This window comes from Amblyomma maculatum, chromosome 5 (genome assembly GCF_055883805.1).
Source record: "Amblyomma maculatum isolate TAMU_Amacu chromosome 5, ASM5588380v1, whole genome shotgun sequence".
NCBI classification, from domain to species: Eukaryota; Metazoa; Arthropoda; class Arachnida; order Ixodida; family Ixodidae; genus Amblyomma; species Amblyomma maculatum.
In genome coordinates this window covers 121,393,002-121,412,774 of record NC_139348.1, presented here as the reverse complement: position 1 = coordinate 121,412,774, position 19,773 = coordinate 121,393,002, and the positions used below count along the sequence as shown (strand labels likewise).

The 19,773-nt window shown below is 43.4% G+C and overlaps 2 protein-coding genes across 2 annotated transcripts in view; one reads left to right on the top strand and one right to left on the bottom strand.

The window, feature by feature from the left end:
- LOC146189367 (uncharacterized) overlaps positions 1 to 19,773 on the bottom strand; it is an 84,356-nt gene that overhangs the window by 9,295 nt on the left and 55,288 nt on the right. The window lies entirely within an intron of this gene.
- On the top strand, positions 6,754 to 9,419 carry LOC146189369 (ixochymostatin-like). Its single transcript, XM_084603253.1, has 2 exons — positions 6,754 to 6,901; positions 8,678 to 9,419. Exons 1-2 carry the CDS (start codon positions 6,826 to 6,828, stop codon positions 8,878 to 8,880), a joined length of 279 nt encoding a protein of 92 aa, XP_084459379.1. The 5' UTR covers positions 6,754 to 6,825; the 3' UTR covers positions 8,881 to 9,419.

The following is a 19,773-nucleotide window of genomic DNA, read 5'->3' as shown; positions in this document are numbered from 1 at the left end:
TTCACGGATTCCAGAGCATCTCTGCAAATTATGTATAACCTGCTCGAACAAAACCAAACCTCAGCCTGTTTCTCTTGACATCGAGTATCTGCATCATTTGACTACTGCCGCAGGCCCCTGCATAAGATTTCAGTGGATACCAGCCCACTGTGGCATTAAAGCCAATGAAAAAGCCGATGATTTGTTTTTTTGGTTTGGTTTGGTTAGTGGGTTTAACGTCCCAAAGCGACTCAGGCTATGAGAGAGAGACGCCGTAGTGGAGGACTCCGGAAATTTCGACCATCTGGAGTTCTTTAACGTGCACTGACATCGCACAGCAGACGGGCGCCTTGCTTTTCGCCTCCATCGAAATGCGGCTGCCGAGGCCGGGATTCGATCCCGCGTCCTTGGGAACAGTAGTCGAGCGCCGTAACCACTGCGCCACCCCGGCGGGGCAAAAGCAGATGAAGGGGCTCTTAAAGGCCACCAGCATCAATGATGCATTTGGACCTACTTCACGAAATCTGATGCATCCCAACTGTTTAAAAAATTTGCTACCGTAGCAAATCACTATCAATTTCTTTACTCGATTGACCCACATCTAAGATCAAGACTCCCTCCGAAATTTCATCGCCAACTAGAAACTCTTTACCACCGACTCCACCTGAACTGTGCATATGCAAATAGCTTGCGATACCGTTTTGGTCAATTGAACAGTCCGCTTTGTGACAACTGTGGTTCGGTTGAAACTGTGCAAGATCTCCTGCTTGAGTGTCCTGCGTACACAGACGAGAGTGCGTACTACGAAAAATGTGATGTTTATATTATTCAAGATTTATAGCCACATTGAAACAGCAGCCTTTCTTTTCCTTGCTTATAACGGCTCCTACATGAGTTGCGCCGCATTACTTGGTTATAAGATGACACCAATGCCACTTTTCATGGTTTCCAGGCTGTTGAATCTATATGCGTTGCGGCCTGTACTGCCGCATATGAGAGGGACTCGTGAAATTTGCCATCAGAGCGCAGGAATAGGAACAAGTGACAACAAGTACAGATGCTAGTGTTAGTTGGCTCTAACATACACCTTTCAGTAACCTGTTTGATGAGTACCGACTGAAATGACAACAGTAGTAATTGAGAGTAGTGCAAGGGAACAAAGTTCTGACCTTTTTTCCTTGTCAATTTTTCCCGTTTTTTTTTTTTTGCCTGATTAGTTTTTCATTTGTGATTAGTTTTCTTTAGTTGATTCTGTTGCGCAGTTAAACCAAGCTGTATATAATGTTTTGGCAGTCGATCATGTCACAATAAGGAGTGCCCCTTTTCGGTGTTTTCTTCTAGGCTTGTCGTTTTATATTTACGTCGTAATGCGTTTTTTACAATCCCGCGATCCTCTTGTGATACTTCGATTTTATCTAATTTTCCGTGCATCAAACATGTGACCAAATGTAAAGGTCATATTCTTTATGTTTTTTTTTATTTACCTGCAGTTGCTCTCACTCGTACCTTATTTATGTACATTTTAGCGTCTAATTGAAAGCTCCCCTCTTTACTCTCCAAATAAATCACGCGAAAATAAGTATTGGACGTATTCCTGCATTTTCGAGCTATATCTCAGTGCTTCGATGTCAACGGTTCCTCTTTTTTGTCTTTGTGAAATCTTGAGAGTTCAAAATTTGCCATATTTGCCAAAAAAAAATGCGTTTTTTTTTCTTTTTCTGCATGTGTTTTTAGTTTTTCTCAGTAAACGCATGCGATCTGTTAGGTGTGTTCACTATCTTGTAACGTTTCCGGGACAGCCTAAAAATGACCTCCCATCCCGGTGATGCAGTGGTTAACAAGCTCGATTGCTGTACCCAATGATGTGGGTTCGAATCGCGGCCGCGGCAGCGTCTTTTCGATGGAAGCTGAAAGCTAGGCTCCGGCCGTGTGCTGTACGATGTCAGTGCACCTTAAGAGATTCCAGGGGATCCGATTTTTCGTAATCCTCCACTGCGGCGTTTCTGATAGTCCGAGCCGCTTTGGGAAAATAAATTCATTAAATCAAACCTTAAAGTAAATAGCATTTTTCATTAAATCAGTGAAATCGCAAGGAGTTATGACGATATTTTTGGGTTCGAGCTTTTAAAGATTGTTCTAATCCGTTCAAGTGGTGTAACAGTTGTTTTTACTTCTATTTCATTTTGTATAAATTCAATTTTTTTCGGCATAGCCATATTTAACCAAACAGCATTTCCAGACCTCACATTGAGAAAAGCTGCTGGATTTATTTTTAATGGTATTTCTGGAATGGATATGACGATAATTATTGTACAACAGCGAAACAAATGTTCTGCGAAATGGTCACGTTTGTAAATGATCCTGCCAACCACAGTTTAGACCTTGTTACGACCGTGCATCATCCGCACTTGCGCGCTCTATTGTTCGCCTGTGGGCATGGATAAGTGCTGTGGATATGTGCTGTTGGTACAATGGCTCTAAGTGAGCCTGTTTCCAGGAATCCTGTTTTGTAAGCCTGTTTTGCTTTGTGGACACCCTGCAAATGCCAAATTGACCCTGTCAAGAGAACGTCTAGAAAAACACAAAGAAATGTCCCCCTGCGGGAAATAGCCGGAAGTGCTTTCGTTAATTTTTCACCCTTCCCGTCGAGAAGCGCTATGGTCAAGTAAGGAATGCCTATTGTCCAAAGGAGACGACAGAGTGACACGTCCGCTGACGTACAGGACAAGAAAGGAGCAAGGTGATTACGGCCATTAGAGGATTTCCTGGGAATGCAGGAAAGATTTGCAATTGTTGGAAAGGGACAATGCTGGGAGCCGTATGCGGCGCGCACGTGCACTTGGGTTTCTGAGAAGTAAATCCACTTGCCGGAACCAGCCTATCGATTCTTGGCTGAAGAATAGAAATGTACCTCCTCGCCGTTCCCAAGTTTTTCCCGCCAACAAGTGACCAGGCCCAACGAAACAATGCCGGGCCAGTCAGTGCTTCAGACCATCAGTGCAGTGATGTGTTCGATTGGATGCCGATATCTGAGGGGCGTGCCCTGGATTTGGTTGGTCAGCATCTTCAGAGAGGGGCTGGACATAGGGGGTTTTAAGGACGTTGCAGAGCACGAAATGTCGCTCTGAGCCCTGGGTAAACGGCTCATCCAGTCGCTTCTCGCTATGAACTCTTAACGCTTGCCATTTTGCTGATGTACCCTTCTTTTTCTTGTAAATAATCTTGTAAATAAGTTTTCTCAAAGTGCCATTAAACCTGCTTGTATATATTTCACCAACTTCAAAGATTCAATCCCTCATCAACCCCGAGTCTCTGCACGCTACCAAGTGAAGGCCGGGTCGACATAGCCCCAGCGTCACGACAACCTATAGCATCATCTTGTTATGCCATCAGCGACCTTGAGTCTTTTATAAACAAAAAGAATAAAATGATTGCTGCCAGCTGCTAAGCCTGAATCTCAGCTGTCATTTCTTTTTAGAAATCAGTTTTTGTATAAGTGGTTTCGTTTGGTTCGGTTTGGTTTGGTTTACGGGGTTTAACTTCCGAAGCGACTCAGGCTATGACAGACGCCGTACTAAAAGGCTGAGAATTTTCGACCACCTGGTGTTCTTTAACGTGTATTGACGTCGCACAGTAAACGGGCGCCTAGCTTCCCGCTTTCATCGAAAAGCGGCCGGTGCGGCCGAGATTCGGTCCTGCGTCCTTGGGCCCATGCATTCGAGCACCGTAACCACTGCACCAGCATGGTGGCGCTGTATAAATGGCAAGGGGCTATATGAGACTGATAAGGTGTATAGTCGACGAAATAAAAAAGTGCTCTCAAAATTCTATTTCGTGACACATTCTCATATGAAAGGCGAAATAGCGAAACCCAATATAGCCCAAATCTCTTCATACCTGACACGTTCTGTGCAAAACGAAACAGTGAGAAACAATTACCTAAAATCTCTTATACTAACCGCGGCCCCGGAAAGAACTGTATAGAGGAGAGGAGAAAAAAAATGCGGCACTTCGGCGTAATGACAAGTTTCAGTAGTTGAATTTGGCATTTATGAAAAAGATTCTGAACAAAGCCTAAATTGTGAAATCAAAACCAAATTCCAGCCTTAAAATATAGTGTTCCTTTTTAATTATAATCAGCCAATCAGCCGTCTATCAATTTTAGCGATCAACATAAATTTCCAAGCATTTATGTGAGCAACGTACTTTATCTTTCTTTCCTTACCGTTTTTTCCTACTTTCCAAACCTCGACAAAAAGCGAGGAAAACGTTTTTTCTTTTCAAATATTTCCTGCTATTTTCTCAGCTTTGCCATCTTTAGATCGAAGCTGCCCGTTGAGTGGGCACCACAAATAACTGTAACCTAGTAAGTTCGACAATAGGCGAAAAAGTTTTTTGATGGACGGGCGTGTTATCGGTGATTTTCATGACTAGGCTCTGCTGTTTTTGTCTCATCCTGCCGACAAGAAGTAAATAAAAAATGGATAACAGTTCTTCAAACAGTACGGACATGGTGCATTGATGAAAAAATGCCAGCGCTGGTCATCTCTTGATGTAAAGATTGGTTTGTATTTCGACTTCAATACACTTTGCCGCATGTCGAAATCTCCTAGTTTCCTAAGTGGTAATGTCTACGTTATATCGAACCACATTACGCCTCTTACACTGATATGTCAGAAGGAGTTATGTCCATTTCATGGCGCCGTTCCTAATGTCGAATTCGCTGCCCTTTGACACGCTTAACTCTATTCGCTTTCTGATGGAAATATTTTTTAGCGATTTTCTATTTTAGATTCATTTTCCGATTTTACATGTGCCCTGCTGTAATAGTTTTTTTATTAAATGTATGCGTTCAGAGTACTAAGCTGAGGTCCTTACATGCCCATTCTGAATACCTGTTTTTGCATCAAGCTTTTCTATTGCCCCGCCGGGGTGGTGCAGTGGTAAGACGCCCGACCACTGTACGGAGTTCCCGGGTTCGAACCCGACCACGGCGGCTGCGTTTCAATGGAGGCGAAACGAAGTGGCGTCCGTGTGCTGTGCGATGTCAGCGCACGTCAAAGATCCCCAGGTGGTCGAAATTAATCCGTAGCCATCCACTACGGCTCCACTTTCTCTCTCTCCACTTTCACTCCCACCTCCATCCCTTCCCTTACGGCGCGGTTCAGGTGTCCACATAGCAAGTGTGACAGATACTGCGCCTTTCCCTTCCTGTGAACCAATTGTCATATCATCAAGCTTTTTGTCTTGCTATTTTTCCTCATTTGTTTTCTTGTTTTTAAATACAGATATTGCTATGTGGCTCACCTAAATAATGACCTCGTATTACCAACAGAATTGTGGTGCTGGCGGAGACTCTTGAGAGTTCCTTGGACTGCCAGAAGATCAAATCAGTCGATATTGTCGACCATAAACCATGACTGCTCATTGGAGGGTCAAATTCTAAAGTTAAAGCTCAGCTACTTTGGTCATCTGATGAGAATAGAGGAGTCGCTGAAGAAAGATTTGATGTTGGGAAAGGTTGAGGGCCACCGGAGAAGGGGTAGGCAGCGAACGCGATGGTTAGATGGCATCATCGAGACGCTGCAGATGAAGTTATGTGATGTTAGGAAGATAGTGAGAGACCGGAAAGCGTGGCGTGACATGGTCCATAGGGTCACGAAGAGTCGGACACGACTGAACGACTGAACTGAACTGATTACCAACAGAGGAGTATAGAAAATAAACAGAAATATATCGTACTCCAATTGCTGCATGTCATGGTATCTTTTGATGGCCAAATAGGCATCCTAAACCGTTTTGGAATGGTAGGGCTAAAGCCAGTTGCCGGCACGATGCAACCTGCTCTGTCGAACAGCTTAGATTTTGTTTACCTCCTAGCTGTGGAAGGGTTGAACTATGAAAAAAGGGCCAACAACAGCGATAAGAAGCAGGATTGAGGCACCATCTTACTGGAATAATATAACAAAGATAATGTGTGATTCCCTGCGGGAGTAATTTATCGACATTCCTGTATACTATTAAGAGCACTGATCAGAATAAACATGTCAATAAATACTATTTGTACATTTCTGCGACCAGAGCCTCGGACAACTCGCCGTAATGCAGCCTGTTTACAGCGCAAGGCGCATCCAAGACGAGGAAAGGGGGTCAGCGCTCATTCCTATTCACCGCGTCGCTCCAAACACTGCTGTGAAAACCGGTCTCTCCTCCACTTGATCAAAGCAATAAATCGAGCACGAGGCATCAGAGGGGCAGTACGAGTTAGGCAGGAGTGCATCACCTTATACGTCTTGCAATCGGCCTTGAGCGAAGAGTCGCGCACCTCGTGGGCATTGCGACTTTTATTGCAGCCGTGTTTCGATGGCTGCTGGAGCTGGGAATGGCAAGAGACCATCTTGCTTTCTCCCCTCTACCCACGCGCTGTGCAAAACCGTGCAGCATCTTCGGAAGCGCATATTATAATCCCCTAATCTGTAAGCAAAGCGAGAATGTTATTCGTGGTCATGATCAGTTCGTCGTTTAAGAGCCATTGTAGAGAAAACAATCGTCACACGTGCAGAGATCCAGCGCCTGTTGACGCTTTCCGTTTTTAAAAGAAAAACAGAATTCAGATATTCCTCTTTGATAGCATAGCGTCACCTCTCCTTCTTTCACAACGCTTCAATGCAATGGTGGGAGAGGGTGGGAAAGAAGGGGGCTGTGGTGGCCTCATTGGCGTGTTGACTAAAATGTAGCCGTAGTTGCGCAGCTGGAGCCATATATAAGGTTCAGCGTTCAAGTATATCTCAGTTGAAGACTTGTTATTGGGTGCTTTTGAAGACACGTGTTTCGCAAATATACACAATGGGCTTCAAGGCGCTCGCTTGTCAACTGCTGGTGCTCGTCGTGGTGGCTGTGATGATTGCAGAGGCTAAGAAAGGTACGTCTCACCCATCTTTTTCACTTTCTTGCCTTGAGCTGAGGTAGCTGCCCGACGTTTAGTTCCAAGAAGAGAAAACCTGCTTTTCAACAATGTGTTGGATTGTTTCACCAGCACAGTACTAGAGATCACCTCTGAGCAATCATTCTCTTCAAATACTTTCCACGACAGAGATGATCAACATAAGAACGTGATCTAAGATACTGAAGTCGATAGACGCCTCTTCTATATCGAGCAGACAATTCGTGCACTGATTTTGTTCAGATAATTTCTCTTTTTTTATTGTTTTTTCTTCAATTACAACTGCTTTCTTCTACCCCCCCCCCCCCCCCCCTTATGCAGCCGTTTGTCGTAACTAAAGGAATAGTTGATGAATTGTGCTCACACAAACACGTTACATACCAATGTAAGGAACTGATGCGCTGACTACTACATGCATATAAGACAAGCCAGCAGAACCTACGAGAGCTTCGGGGAAGTTAAAAATTGTTTTTTATGCATGTGGTTAGTATGTGAAAAAGGTTATTAGAATAATTTTGTTCTTGAAAGGTAGCCCCTAATGTCTTTAGATATTTGGCTTCAATCTCATTGGTGCCCCGGGGCTATTTTATGTGCTAATTATGAAGTAAGCGCCTTTCAACAAAAACAACATTATACTACCATTTTGTACTCCTAAGCCCCAGAAAATAAAGGTAGTTAGGAACATTCTGCTGTGCTTCTCTGGGGTTTAGGAGATGTCGGCTTCTATCATATGCAAATATATTTGAAAACATTTTCGGCGGGTGCCATATTGAATGTATTTTATTATTACTAAGTAATCGTGCCGAACACGGTGTTGGAAAATCACTTGTGCTTAGTTCGCAACATACCAACTGGGGCTTTGCATCGTTCAAAAATGTTCGTTTGGAATGATATTGCCAAGATACCTCCAATGAGTAATGAGTAAATACTTTTGATTGTATAACTAAGCATATTCCGAAATAACTCTTCATATTTATGCGCCAATCTGAGCTTTTCATACAGACGCACATAATGTGCAGCGTACAATGCGTGAGAGATAACAAGATATTTATCAAAACACAGCTATCGCAAATGATCATTATCAGGGCTGCTGTAGTAGTGCAAGGGGTCTAAAAATCAGTATAAGGATAATTTCTTCAATTACAGCAAGACAATTACCATGGAGTAACACGATCCTTAGACTAATATTGAAGTGTTTTACGAAAACCCGTGTGGCGAAGTGAAAGCAATAACAAAACGCAGAATAAAAAACTTACAAATCAATGATTGCTGTTACTCCGATTATCGGAGTCTTCTTACAGCCGGTTCTACGCCACGTTTAAGGAAAAAATATGTTCAACGAGTGCAGTGTTTTCAACGCCAACAATTAACCAGTGATCCAGAGCTAGTGTTTAAATTGCCTGTGGTGACAGGAGAATGGGAGGTTTAGGCAAAATAAAACAGCGTAGTCTACATTGGCAAAAGCTCTACAATTGTTCAGTCTGAATGTAATATAGGAAAATAAATGAAAGCTAAATATAGGAGGCCGCAGGAACAAGCATATTTCTGCAGGTTTTTTTGCTTTGTATTTTGCATGTTTTAATGCTGCACCGCTCAATAAGGACTGTACTCCACTAGACCCAGTGTTCTATGCTTCTCGAGTGATACAACTTGCTTTGTATTTAACTCCGGGCTAGGGGGAGAACGTTGAACGTTTTTTTTTTTTAAATCTTTGTACATTAGGTTAACATGCGCAATGTGTTCTTATCTGAACAGACCTGGACTTGCCCCGGCCGAAGAAGTGCGGCCGCCACGAGGTGTACAAGGAGTGCCAGAGCAGCAGCTGTGCTGAGACTACCTGCAAAAAACCCACCACAGGACCCGCTTGCACGTACGACTGCCTCTCGGGTTGCTTTTGCTCAACAGGATTCTTCAGAAACAGCCAAGGAGTGTGCGTCTCCCGAAATCAGTGTCCGTGAATACAACAGCGCGTCGGTCTTCGTGCGACGAGGTTATCAGTCGCACCTTATTTCACGTCATTGTCAACACGGCCATGTTGCCTGTCCACTGTCGTGCTCCAGGATAAGCTAGTGATTCTTCCTGCATTCAACAGGTATCACTAATGCTAAAAACAGCAGTATCGAAAACACTTGTATTCAAATTGACGCAGGACGCTCTGCTCACTTTCCTATTTGCTTGCGCATCTTATGCGAAGGCTACTGACAAAACAAAGGCAAATGGGATTAAAGCACGAAAAATCACCATTCAGCAATGGGAGGCATGCTGCTCCTATTTGTAAACGAGGCTGATGAAGTGAATCGGATAAAGCATTTTGTATTTTCACTACTGAACGATCCCTCAGCCCATCTTGTTCCGCCTAGAGTATTGCCGACCAGATGGACTGGCGTCAACTCTCGGTTCTATTGTCCTTTCAACAAGTTTTCTTCTGTTGCGGCTCGTGAGAAATATTTTCCTACGTTTTTCACAATCATTGTGTGAATTGTTTGAAAAATAAACATGAAACAAATAAACAATTCGCAATTCTTCGTGAAAACATCCTCTGCCAAGAAAAAACAACGAAGCGTAGGCCTCAACACTATAGACAAAGTCGCAATCTGGACTTTATGCTTGGCTTAAAGCATCACTTAAACGCGCTTCACCCTCACCATGGTGCCCCCCGCAACAGCCGAAATGCGTGAGCGGGTTATTCAGATTTCCCGCAATATTTCCATTCGGGCTCTTGTAATCCCCGTGTCAAGCCCACGTAGGCGAGATAATGTGCCTTCCTAAAAACACAGAATAAATAAACGTTGCAGAAACCTGAATGCTACTTCATACCGACCCGTACCCAGGTCTCATCGGCATCTTTGCCCAAACACATGTATATATACCACTCTTTGCAGCGTTCGATAACTCTCAGTACAGTATCCTGACTTTTGCATTTCCACCTTCGTTCTCTCACCTCCTGCGTCCCTTATGCATCTTTATATGTCAATCTAAAACAATACCTCCTCTCTGGTGCAGACATCGTGTCTATTCCCTGTATTCTCTATCATTAACCCTCCCGCCTGATCGCATTGCGCATTTATCATTAGCTTGCCTTGGCCCACAAGGGACCGAGTATGATCAACGTTTAATGAACATTCACTGATAAGCAGTCTTTTTGTCAACAATAATTCCACACGACTGACCTTGAATGCCCATGACCTTTTCTTTGTGGCTCACGCATTCTAATCACTGTGCAGATGTGTGGTTGATAAGCATGAATGACACGATTGAAACGAAGTGGTGTTAAACAAACGCAACATGCCTGCACTATGCTAGTTCCCACGGCATTTTATTAAGACCTTGTGCTAGTATCCCGTATTTAACCATATAGAAGTGGAAACGTTATAGCGCGTGACTAGTTTTTCTAAAGCTGAGTTAACCTCCCACGTCAAATAAAAGCGGAACGCTCAAAGGTGTTTATCGTAAACTTCCGCCTCTGCGCGTATGTAACTTACCGCAGAAGTTCTCCTTCCGGCAGATGATGTCCTGAATAATTTGACCGGAATGTCCGTGCTTCTGTATAAGTAGACGACGTCCTTATCCGGCTATATTTTGATTATTATATCCACACCACATTCCGCGTAAGACAGCCTTGGCCCATCCAGCATCTATATGTCCTTCACTTTTATGCAGGCAGGCAAAAAGGTTTCGTAATGTAGTCATCTCACTATAGCCAGCTTGATAAGCCTTAATTTCCATAGGCTCACAAAGCAGAACTGCGCCTTGAGCTGCTCGATACCGAGATGAGCCACCTAGATGTATATGGCGTCTACATGAGAAGTTGTGGCCACTTTCATCACTGCAACCTCCTGAGTCACGGGCCAGGTACGTGTAGTTTTCAAGCAATATAACCTATCAACGTCGGTCAAGTCGATGCTACAGTGGATGACGTGCTGGGGTATGTCCGAAAAGGCGTGGGGAACATATTCTCGCCAAGCCCAGCTTTAGAAGCCACAAACCAAAGTTTCCTTGTCCTGAGGTCACAATCTTGAAAGGTCTAGGTGTATAAAACCTGTGTAGCCGAGCACCAGGACTGGGCACCTGAAGCACCTCGGTAAGTTGACGGATTAGCACCGAAATGTCTGCGGCACTGTCTTCGTGCTGCAGCTCTTAACCATCTTGAGCCCTATCCTCACTCTAAAACACAGTCTCAAGCGCCAGAAAGCTCAACCCTTCGTTTCACGCCTTGAATAGTTCATCAAATGGTTCCTTCGCGGGAGATGTGCCTGCACTTCAGTAAAATAGAGGTAACAGTCCTCTTTGTGTAGTCGGATGCAGAAAGCACTCCGGGTGATTCACTGCTCTTTTCGTTATGTGACGTGTTCATGATGGCTTCATTTCTCTTGGATCGTTAAAAAGTGGATCTTCGTATGTGAGCACCACAAAATATAAATTAAAGCAAAACAATTAGGTCGTGTGAAAGTGCGTTAATCATCTGCTATCAAAATGGCTTTCTCTGCCAATCGTGGGGCGCGTGCCTTGGAGCCACCTGATTCGCAGTTCACTTCTAGTTTACGTATTTACAGATTGTACAATACATAGAGCGAGCACAATGATACTACAATTTATTTCGAAGTTAATGGAACTTCACTGCAAACCGCATTCGAATAGAGCAGCATTTGCTGCAGGCGCAGGCTGAAAATGTTTTGCGTCGAGAGGCTAAAATAGCTACACATGAAACACATGTTCTACACATAGCTACACATGTTCGCGGAAATTCACCACAGAGTCAAACTTCACGCGCTTCAGACAAATATGCTGAAGTTCGCTCCTTGAAACGCTTAAATAGAGCGCCAAAGCTTCCACGTTGAAAAAAAAAAAAAGCAATGCAGTTGAATATAATAATATCAACGTTACTTTCTGGCAGTTTTTACTAAAGTCTGTCGATCCCACCTCACCATTTATGAAAATCGAAAAGCCTTATTACAATAAATGAATAAAATGAAATTATCAGCGGAGAGATATGACGACCACATAGGAACGACTTTTTTTAGAGCCAGGGATTGCATCTTGGGGTAAATCGGGAAACCAAGAGGTATTCAGGAGGCGTAGATATTTGACCATTACTCCTCTTTGTGTTTGTTAAATATAATCAAAACCGAAAGCTGTGCTAAACTAGGCCTTCCGCACGTTATGCTAGATTTATCCAAGTTGAAGGTCTGCATTCTCTGTATTTCTGGCAAGGGAAGGGGGGGGGGGGGGGGGGGGGGGGCTAGGGTTGCCTTACCTCTGACCGACCTCTCCACCTTTCCAGTCATTAAAAACTGTCCATCTATGCCTCTCTCGGCTAGTTAGTTTGCTGGGCCGTCGCATGCTGGCTCATTCATTAGTCTCACCCTCAAAATATAGTTCGCTCACTAGAATGTTCTTTCATGTGTTAAAAAAAAAAACAGTGAGTACAAACTCATGACGGAATATTTTGCAAAACGTGCCATCCCTTTAGAACCTCACACACCAGCCGTTTCCTCGTATTTTACATTGTGCTGGATCTAGATTCGAGGCGATAACGCGCCAAAAGGGCAATAGCAATGCCACCGCATGGCCATCAAGGGAAACACCACAAATGCTGCTTGAGACTTCTTCCGCAAGGTGTCACGGCATTCTGCAAAAGCGTAGTCCATTGTGGGAGTAGAACCAAAAGGAATATTTCAGCCAAAGTTAACTTCCTGAAAAGCAGAATTGGGCCGGCGGGCAGAGGTAGTATGGTCGAGAATAGAATAAAAATCATGAGGTGTTGAAAGGTCGCCACTATGAACCCATGGCAAAACAACAAGCGGGGTGTTACAGAAAGGTAAGAGTGGGGCATATTTCGAAGCATGGTAGGCTAAAAGCAAAATAATATATGAAGACGCCTGATAGAACTGCATGATAATAGCTGGGCAGTTAAAGTACTTAATTAACTATGATGAAAAAGCGTTGAGTCAAATTTACGGGATTGAACTAAGAAGCTGACCAGCAAGTATGCACAAAAATGGCGGGAGAAATAAAGAGTATTCAAATACAAGACAAGGATACAGACAGAAGCTAAAATCTACAAGATAGGGTGCAGAACAATATGGAGACTGGAAAAAACAGATCAGAAAGGTATCTTTCTATCACTTAAAAGGGAGTTTCCTACTGTTCTTTCAGGATAGACCAGGGTGGCCTAGAACGCGCAGCTAGAAAAGAAAATTTAACTAAATACAATAGCACAATACGCTGTGTTTGGTAAATCCGCCTAATGAATTGCAAGTGTTATATTCCAATGGGATGATATCCTACCAGACATCAGTGAAGCCGCAGTCATTCTTCCTGAGGCATTCAAGTTTAAATAACTATGGTCGGGCACGTGAATCTACACTGGATGTAAAAATTTATTAACAGTGGGGCTCAGCCATGGATGTGTACCAGTGCAGACCAGTGCATGTGGTGGCGGATCCCTTAAGTTTTATATAACTATGGTCGGGCATTTGAATCCGCACCGGGTGTAAAAACTGATAAACAGTGGGGCTCAGCGATTGCTTTGTAAAGGACCCCTTGGAGACCAGGGCATCTGGTGGCGGAGCCCTTAAGACCTGGAGGGAGGGGGGGGGGGGGGAGGAGTCGATCTTGTACGCCGACTTTGTAAGTACAGCTGCCGCAGGTACAAGAGCAGGTCTCGCAATTTTGATATAGTCAAGACAGAACTGGACTCTAACGCGAACTTGATAACATAGTACACCACTGCTTACGGGCGAGATGGAGAAGAGGCGACGCGTCTCTCGATGCAGAAAGCTGGGCTAACTACTATTTATAGAAAACATGCTTTTAGCCCAAACGACCCTGACGAAAAAGGAGGAAAGACGCCACAAACGATAGTACCGGTATGCATGCAGCTAAAAGGAGTTCGGAGCCTCCCATCAAGGCGGCGCTCGTTCGTAAGACTCCCGAGGATACCCGAGACGCTTTGCACTGCAGCTCCTTCCAGCAGTGCATCCATTCCTCGGGTTTCTCAGATGCCAGCATCAGGAAAGGCCATAGATGCGCTCTCTCTCGTTCTCTTTCGCGTGCGCCTTCCGTTTCGGCACTCCTCTTGCCTTTTTTTCTTTTTTTTTTTCAATAATAATGACGCATTTATTTCTCCAAGGAGTGCACAATATAACAGATCGACCCAAGTCAAAAAAGCTTTGCTGCGCTGTACCTGGTAGTCGAGGGGGGAAGAGGGGCTACTTATAACAAAATACCAAAAAGAGTGGGCATAGATCAGTGTGACAAAGAAGACAAAAAAGTTTCATTCAACATAACAAATAATTAATAGCCCTAGATACAAATGGCATGTTAGCTCTTAAAAGTTCGTTAATGATAACAATGAAGGATTGCAATACACAGTATCAGGCGGTAGGTTGAAGACTGGTGGTACAAAGTAGTTTCTTACAAAAGGGCCATACTCAGTGTAGCAGCAAGGAACAATATAGTAATGCCGAAAGTTGGGCGAGTTGGTTAACATTCATGATGGAAAATAGCGCGAAGGTACATGAAGGACGGAAGGAAGTAAGACACGGACAAGCGCTTGTCTGTGTCTTACTTCCTTCCGTCCTTCGTGTACCTTCGCGCTATTTTCCATTATGAAGGAACAATATATTGAGACTGATGGCAAAAGGAACGTACAGGCACAGAGGTAGCTAGAAAGTTATTGTGCCTAGAATGCGAGTGCATAAAACTTTGCAGAAACAAAGTATCAAATGAGGGGAGTTTTGAAATAGAAAATAAATTGCAATCCGGTGAAATATCTCAAATTTAAGCTACCGAGTGGACGACGTGTTTAAGGACGGCATTTATTTTCGACCGCCACGTTATGGAGCAATGATAAAATACAGTAATTCCACATCTGAGGAACCCATCAATGAATGAATATGTGATTAATTTACGAGTTTACAGGGGAGGCAAGAATCTGGTATTGTATAATACACATGATGCAACGCGGAGTTTGTTACATAAGAAGGTCAAATGGCTCTGCCAAGACATGCCACTGTCAAACAATATCCCTAAATATTTCACAATGTGAGAGAATATAATGGAAATGCAGTCTCCCTGAAGACAAGAGGAAGAATGCAGGAACAATGGCTGTACTGAAGGCAACTTTTTATGCAGATTATGAAAACAAACAAGATTTGTTTTTTTTGCCTTTTAATGGAGATTTAATTATTTAAGTAATAGTGAATTACATGCACAGTGTTAATCTTAAGCGCATCCGTTGCCGTGAAAAAGATGTATTAGTTTACAAAAGAACTGTATAATCCGCATATTGAAACATGATGCAACTTGAGACAGCACCAGGAAAAGCATTGACACATACAATAAAAAGCAAAGGGGACAAAACAAACCTCTGTGGTACTCCGGTAGACAACAAAGCCTCAGAACGCCGCTGATCACCTACTTGTACTATTTTGAAGCGAATATTTAAGTAGATTTTTTCTCAGAAATTAAGTCATTAAACGGGCCCATAAATCCCATGATATCAAGTTTTTGCAATAGTATACCATGCCGGATGTTATACCTTGCTGACATCTAAGAAGATAGGGAAAACAACTTGTTCGTTATCAAACGAGGAGCAAATGGTATCAGAAATTTTTCTAACAAAGGGATAGTACTTTTTCCTTGAATTAAACTTACGCCTTGAGAACGCGAAGTCGGCTCTGAACCTCAGTTCTTTTAACTCCGCGCAACTGTAGCCGTACATAAAGCGGGCACATAAAAAGGGTGTGAAGGTGCTTTACACCTTTATTGAAGGGTTTTGGAAATCAATACACCTGTTGCAAAAAAGTCTCTAAGAACACCTTTATTTGTAGGGTGTTCATTAACAGCCTTGAAGGGTGTCAGCACTGGAACAAGGGATTCACACCCTTAAACGCGTAAACATTTTTAGAGTGTATGTCTTTTTTATCTTCTATTTGTGTCTTCTTTCCTTTGCGTGCGGGCATGGGTTTCGCGGACCCCGATTTGAAAAACACTTAATTAAAAGGCTGGTTGTCTGAGACAGTACAGCGGGGAGGTGATTTTATATATATAAGAAAAAAAATAAAAATGCTTTTTTGTTGCGGTTTATAACGACATCTCTTCAACACAAGGAAAGGAAAACTGAGCATGATGGAAACTACCACCACCTATTTTCAAAGTGGTCGCAAATCTAATACATCACTTTGCTTATCCGGCCATCACAAGTATATATGCTAAGCTGCGCGAGTTTGAGCAGTTGCATTTTTCGAAACGTAGCGCTAAAGAACGCCCTAATTCTTCCAATAAACTTTCAGTTGTGAGAAGAGTTTGTGTCATGTCTCTGCTTTCTTCGGAGTCCTCGTTTTTTCGCGCTGCATTTCAAAACAGGTATCCGGCCATCAGTCCATCCGTCCGGGTCAATGGAGTTTCTACACTGACTCTAGAAGGAAAGCTGCGTATTCATCCTATGTCGGTAAGTGGTGCACGAGAACAACGCGACGAACAAAAGACAAATGAGTAGAAAAGCAGGGCACTTTCCGTGTCTACTCGTTTATCGGCTGTCCGCTGCGCTGTGTCTTGTTTAGCATACCGCACAAACTAGCTCAACTCTCCATTCTATTGGAGTCATTCAATGGGCAACGAATGCGCTGTGCCGCGATAAAACTGTTTCGAAAAGTGACTGCGCATTCACGTCATGCAAAAATGTCTTTCCACCCAGTCTTTCAGTGCCTGGAATTGATATACGGACTCTAAGGGAAAGCTGCATTTTGAGCCCATGGCATTTAGTGGACAACGAATGTGCGCCGCCATGATAAAACCGTTTCGACAAGTAACTGCGCATGCTGGTTTTGGAAAAAAAAATCTCTCGCTGGTCATGCAGAAGTGATTTCCGAATCGTTCTTTTTGGAAACATAAAGGAGTATGTGATGTTACAATGCTTTTGGCAGACGTTTTCATTCCGCATTGATGAGTAATGTAGGTAAAAATTTGAGTAAAATGTGAGCTTAACGGTTAGCCCTCGGCGCTTAGTATGTACCAGATCAATATGAAAGTCTTAGCAGTGAGAAATAGTTTAGGAATATAGCTGTTTGGCGTACAGGACCGGGGTGTTATATAGAGATGATCGTGATGGCTACATTAGTGTTAGACCCGGCTGGTGTTTGCATAGTTTACATTGCTTACACTGTCTTTAACGACCCGATGGTACTGATATCGACTGTGAGGTTTGCGAATCAAGTTATGCCCTTGGCAGATACACACTTCTAATAAGTCCTGTTGAAATTTTTGGCCGCGTATTTTGACTTAGGTACGTAACATTGAAACTTTAGCCTGATTAACTATCCTTAACCAAGGCCCGCGTGCTTCTGGACAGTGCTGTGCGATACTCGTAAGCACAACGTCGTCGCGTGCGTACGAATATGCCCACTTTCATATGTGCATGTGAGATGATATTAGACATCATAAGCTTTCCCTAATTTTGTTGGTTCTGTCTCGCTTTCCCAGTCCTCGGCGCTTTCCCCTTGCCGTTGGTTGCAATACACTCTCTGTTGTAAAAGGTTTTCAGTGTAATGTAAAATGTTTAAAAGGAAAAGAGACTCGTTTTCTTAGTCTGCTTCTTATATTAAGGGATGTAATCTTGCAGCTGCGAGCTCAATCGAGGCTTGAAAACTAAAATTAGAAACCGAAACTCGTAGAGCAACTGTTCGTGAACATCATTCACAATCGTCATATGCTAACTCCTTACGACTGACTCAGGGTCTAAAACATTACAAAATAAAATGTCTTGAAATCTTGAAAAACGCGTGAAACTCTAGTATATTATCTGCTGCATTTTCCGCTATTGTAGACCAAACCTTTACCCATGCATCCATGAATTACCGAGTGAAAACTATTCGCACCACAGCTATGTGTTGCAGCTGAGCGGCCAAGATGGCGACGCGACACCCCCCGCCTCCCTGGTATGCTGCTGGTCCGGTTTCGCACGCCTAAGGAGTATTTTTTGCGTTTAGGGACACTTAAACCGTGCGCAACATCTGTGCCTGGTGGCAGTGATTAAACGCAGGGCTCTCGCGTTAGTTAGAGAGCACTTGAAGCCTGTTTTCTTTTTGCTTTGGTGAGATGAATACTCAGAAGCGGCAATAACTTTTCACGGTCATAAAACGCCATGCGGTAGTAAGTAAATCTTGGAGAGGTTCTAATGTCAGGAGTAGCGCAAGGCCTCTTGGTGCACAAATAAAAATAAAGACGCGGTAACCAGCTATTGTGAGGGAAGGAAAGAGAGCAGCCCTTGAATATTTGCACTGAATTTAAGCATGTTTTCGAAAAAGGCACAACATGGACTGCTCATATGCGGTTCTGTTGAAGTGCAATCATTGGTTTTGTGTCACACACCGGCTAATGTGACATCCAGGTTGGCAGCAGCACATATTCCAAAAGTGAACTGGAAATTCAAATAAAAGTGGTTGTCATCTTTTTTTTTTTTTTCGCACGAGATTCGTGAAACAATATGCGTGTCAAGATAGCGTCTCTGCATGCGCGGTTTAGAACGCTTCTAGGTCTTACTGACGCCTAAACTTTTCGGTAGGCCGTGTCATGACAACGCTATAGTAATTGGAAAATATAATTGACCACACCGGAATAGAAAATGCAACTTCATATGCCGCAACTAGAATATGGTATAAAACAAAGATTCTCTACTGAAACTGAGGTTCGGCTGCAATGCACTTCAGTTTCAAAGGAGGGCTAATTGATGAGGAATCTACTCGGAGTATTGTATTTTATTTGTAACTCCGGGGCTCTCTTCAACAGCGGGTCTTAAGCGGAACGGGATACAGCTGCTCTCGGAAGACCTGGCCGTCCAGGTCATCGCCACCGACAGGTTTTCCAGTTTAATGGACTTTAAAAACGTCAACATGTGAATACAAGGTAGGAGAGGGGGGGGGGGGGGGGAGGGGGTACTGGGGAAACCTGTTTTAACCTGCTTCGAATTCTTCCGTTCAAATAAAGTTTTATCTGTGCTTTTTTAATACGCTGTAAATATTTACCGATTTTGGATAACGTTTGAATCGCCAACCTTTGCGACTCTAGCAGTGCAATACCGTCTTTAGAATTCTTATATTCTGAGCCTTCTGGAACCGCCTGAATGCCAGAGCATCGGAGTGCCGCAGCGTTCTACTGTTCGATTCGAAATCGGTGGCCTACGTCTTACTTCCGCCCGCCGTGTGAGGACGGCGTCTGGAAATACGTGTTTAATGTCACGTCATGAGCGATAACAAGTACTAATTTTACCTTACCAATATCTAATAGCCACGCTTTGATTATGCACATGTCCCAGAGCCTAGACGGGGAGAAAGAGGACACAACTTGGAAGGGCGTTATTACAAGCTAGTTGGTGCCTTTCTTCAATTAGGTTCTAAGCGCGTAACAACAGGACACTCTTTCCGTCATTACAATGCATGTTGGCAGCCTCTTTATCTCTGGGATTGGAATGCAGCACTGCAATTGTCGACTTCGGGGCCTCCATGTTCGAAAGGAAATTAGGCATCACTGTTAAGTATTTTGTTGTGATGAGTTAAATTCAAACACAAAAGTGCATTCTAAAATATACTTGCACCCATTTAGCTACTGTTGGGCTTCACACGAGATGACAGTTTGTTTTCGCTGGCCTATCAAAACTAAATAAATTGAATAATAACACACAAAGTTCAACCGAAGTTGTTCATAATTCTATTTTCTTTTTGGCTGCTGTGATAATGTGAGCGGCTAGCAAGCAAGTGTTTTGCCTCTGATCCCGCTGTTTTGATAGCTGCGCACGGTACGCTAGCCGTCAGCTACATGAAAACGATGCGGTCGAAAGTAGGGTGCTTTTT